Below are 3,587 nucleotides of genomic sequence, written 5' to 3' on the forward strand. Positions count from 1 at the left end.
GGTACTCCCTCAACATTCCCGACTCAACAATCAAACAAAATTCTACATCAAACATGTTACTTACCCAACTCATCCCGACAAACATACCGACACAACATATTAAAGGGGTATAAAACTCTTAAAAACTGCTCGCGATCATCTCTTACCCCCCTAAAAGAAACAAGGTTACGCCCCCGTAACCATACATACCTGATCAAAAAGGAAAGGGTAACGCTCTTTCATAGCTTCCTCTGGCTCCCATGTAGCTTCCTCGGTCTCGTGGTTAGACCACAGGATCTTAAGCAAAACTGTCTCACCACTCCTAGTCTTTCTAACCTTTCGGTCTAGAATCTGCTTAGGCACCTCAAGATATGATAAGGACTCATCTAGCTCTAAGCTCTCTGCCTCTAACACATGTGACGGGTCACTCACATACTTCCGCAGCTGCGATACATGAAACACATTATGCACTCTTTCTAACGCAGCTGGTAAAGCCAGACGATAAGCAACTTCCCCAACTCGCTCTAAGATCTCATAAGGCCCTATAAACTTCTGACTTAGCTTGCCTTTCTTCCCAAATCTCATAACCCCACGCAAAGGAGACACTTTCTTTTTTTTTTTTGGTAGAATGTAAGAATTCTATTAATAATAATGATCTATTACACACTAGTTTATCATCCCAACAACAATTTTAAGAATGCACATTGCACCTTTACAACACAATTCTGAGACAACAAAAAAACTCAACTATTTAGATTAGTCCATATCAATTTCTTCCTAGATTTGTTCTGACTCCCAATGCGAGCCTGAACCTCTTGCTTAATCCGTGCTCCAACCACCTCTGGTCGCCATATCACCTGCTGAAAACGACAGTGATTACGTGCCCACCAGATATGGTACACCAAAGCCATCACTACCAAAGAGGTGAATACCCCCCTATTCTTGTCTTGAGCCTGCCACCAGCTCAAAACTTGCCTCTCAGGTATTGCCAACTTACTCCAGTCTTGTACTGCTGCAAACATTTTCGATTTGTAGGAGCAATGAAAGAACAAATGATCATGGCTTTCATCCTCCTCACCACACAGAACACACTCGTATCACCGCTCGAAAAAACTTGACCTATGAACCCTATCCTTGGTTAAGACGCTCGTTGAACATACAACCGGTGATAAATTGATGCTTAGGGATACCATCAGTAATCCAAATATGCTTATACCAAGGGACATTACTTGCTTCAGTACCCAACCAATCATAACCACTAGAAATCGAGTAAGGAGCATCTTTTTCTAACCAGTCATGCTGTATATAACTAGAAAGAAGGATATCCTTTACCCTACAAATTCTTTTCCAAGCCCAGCTGCTACTTTGAGAAGGTGTATAATCTGTCCATGGCACACTTTTTAAGTAGGTACAATGCACCCACTTTACCCATAGGTGATCTTTTTTATCCATCACCCACGGACATACTTTCCTCTGTGAGCCCACATTCCACCTCCCGATATCACACACTCCCAATCCCCCTTGTTCTTTTGGCAAACAGACTTGCTTCCAGGACACTAGAGCATTAGAATTTGAGTGAGCATCCCCCTTCCATAGGAAACTCCTGCAAGTACTCTCTATCTTGGCCATAATACTGGATGGGATGATGTATATCCGAGCCCAGTAACTATGAAGAGTACCAAGCACACTTTTAATCAACACTAGCCTACCTGCATAAGATAATATCTTTGCCCCCAGACCTCTAATTCTATCCACAATCCTTTCCACCAAAATGTTACAATCAAGTACAGATAGCTTCTTAGCAGAGATAGGCACCCCAGAGTATTTGAAAGGTAGTTTACCTATCTTTAGACCAGTAGTACTAGCAAATTTCTCCAGCAAGCCACTCTCCAAACCATTGCCATACACATTTGATTTCATTTTGTTCATATGCAATCCTGAAGCAGATAGGAGACACTTTCAAAAGAACCTTGTCCCCAACTTGAAACTCTATATCCCGGCGATGTAGATCTGCGTAACTCTTTTGTCGATCCTGAGCTGCTCTCATCCGTTCCCTGATCATCTTAATCTGTTCCACCATCTCATGCACCATCTCTGGTCCTAAAACCACTGCCTCAGCACTATCGTCCCAACAGATTGGACTCCTACATCTCCTCCTATACAAAGCCTCAAACGGTGCCATGCCAATACTTGTGTGATAGCTGTTATTGTAAGAAAATTCTATCAATTCCAACCTCTACTCCCAGCTACCACCAAAATCCATCACACAAGCTCGCAACATATCCTCAAAAGTCTTGATTGTTCTCTCAGTCTGCCCGTCTGTCGCAGGATGAAATGTTGTACTCATCTTCAAAGTTGTTCCCAACGATTCCTGCAACTCCTTCCAAAACCTCGATATAAACCTCGCATCTCTGTCAGACACTATGTCCTTAGGGACTCCATGTAACTTAAGCACGTTATTTCGATAGGCCATAGCCAATTGTGCCTTAGTCCATGTATCTTTCATTGGAACAAAGTGAGCTGACTTGGTCAGACGATCCACTATCACCCAAATCATGTTGTTACCTTGTTGACTCTTGGGCAAACCCACAATGAAATCCATGGAAATGGAATCCCACTTCCAATCAGGTACCTCTAAAGGCTGAATCTTACCTTGTGGTCGTCTCTGTTCCCCTTTAACTGTCTGGCATGTCAAACAACGGGACACAAACTCAGCTGTCTCTTTCTTCATCCCAGGCCACCAAAACGTTTTCTTCAAATCCTTGTATAGCTTGTCTCCTCCTGGATGAACTGAATATGGTGTGCAATGTGCCTCTGTCATGATAGTCTTTTTTAACTCCTCGTCATTAGGAACACACCACCTACCATCAAACCTCAAACTACCATCTGTATGAATAGAAAAGCGGGACACTGTCCCTTTCTCTACTCCAGCTCTCCACTCAACTAACTTAGGATCCAAAGCCTGCTTACCTCGAATATCATCATAAAACTCAAGATGTCTTTGTCATATCACCCATGGCATCTCCTTTCTGCATCATATGTATCCCAAAACTCGCTACCTCATCCCTCAGCCTCATCAAGGATAGAGCTGTACACAGAGAATGTACACTCTTCCTACTCAAAGCATCAGCAACAACATTGGCCTTCCCTTCATGGTAGATGATCTCCATGTCATAATCGCCAATCAGCTCCATCCACCTCCTCTGTCTCATGTTCAACTCCTTCTGCGTGAAGATGTACTTGAGACTCTTGTGATCAGAAAATACCTTAAAGATTGCTCCATAAAGGTAATGTCTCCAAATCTTGAGAGCAAACACCACTGCACCCAACTCCAGATCATGAGTAGGGTAGTTCTCCTCATAAGGCTTCAATTGCCTAGAAGCATAGGCAATCACTTTACCATTCTGCATCAACACACATCCCAGCCCATTCTTCGAGGCATCTGTATAAACCTCAAAGTTCTCGCTCCCTTGAGCAATGCTAAGAGAAGCGTGGTCAAACGCTCCTTTAATGTTTGGAACGCCGTCTCACAACTCTCATCCCAACGAAACTTGTTCTCTTTCCTCATCAACGCTGTCATCGGTCTAGCTATCTTGGAGAAATCTTTC

At 43.1% G+C, this 3,587-nt stretch overlaps 1 protein-coding gene across 1 annotated transcript; it reads right to left on the bottom strand.

Annotated features, from left to right (window-relative positions):
• Positions 1-722: 722 nt before the first annotated feature.
• On the bottom strand, positions 723-1,899 carry LOC141601443 (uncharacterized). Its single transcript, XM_074421729.1, has 2 exons — positions 1,140-1,899; positions 723-991 (listed from the first exon to the last, which is right to left on the bottom strand). The coding sequence occupies exons 1-2, from the start codon at positions 1,897-1,899 to the stop codon at positions 723-725; spliced, it is 1,029 nt and encodes a 342-aa protein (XP_074277830.1).
• Between the last annotated feature and the right edge of the window lie 1,688 nt (positions 1,900-3,587).

Source organism: Silene latifolia, chromosome 9, assembly GCF_048544455.1.
Source record: "Silene latifolia isolate original U9 population chromosome 9, ASM4854445v1, whole genome shotgun sequence".
Taxonomy (NCBI): domain Eukaryota; kingdom Viridiplantae; phylum Streptophyta; class Magnoliopsida; order Caryophyllales; family Caryophyllaceae; genus Silene; species Silene latifolia.

Coding starts and splice junctions, on each gene's coding strand:
- LOC141601443 (XM_074421729.1), bottom strand. CDS start 1,899: ATGAAATCAAATGTGTATGGCAATGGTTTGGAGAGTGGCTTGCTGGAG. Junction 992..1,139: donor GCATCAATTTATCACCGGTT/GTATGTTCAACG, acceptor AAATGTTTGCAG/CAGTACAAGACTGGAGTAAG.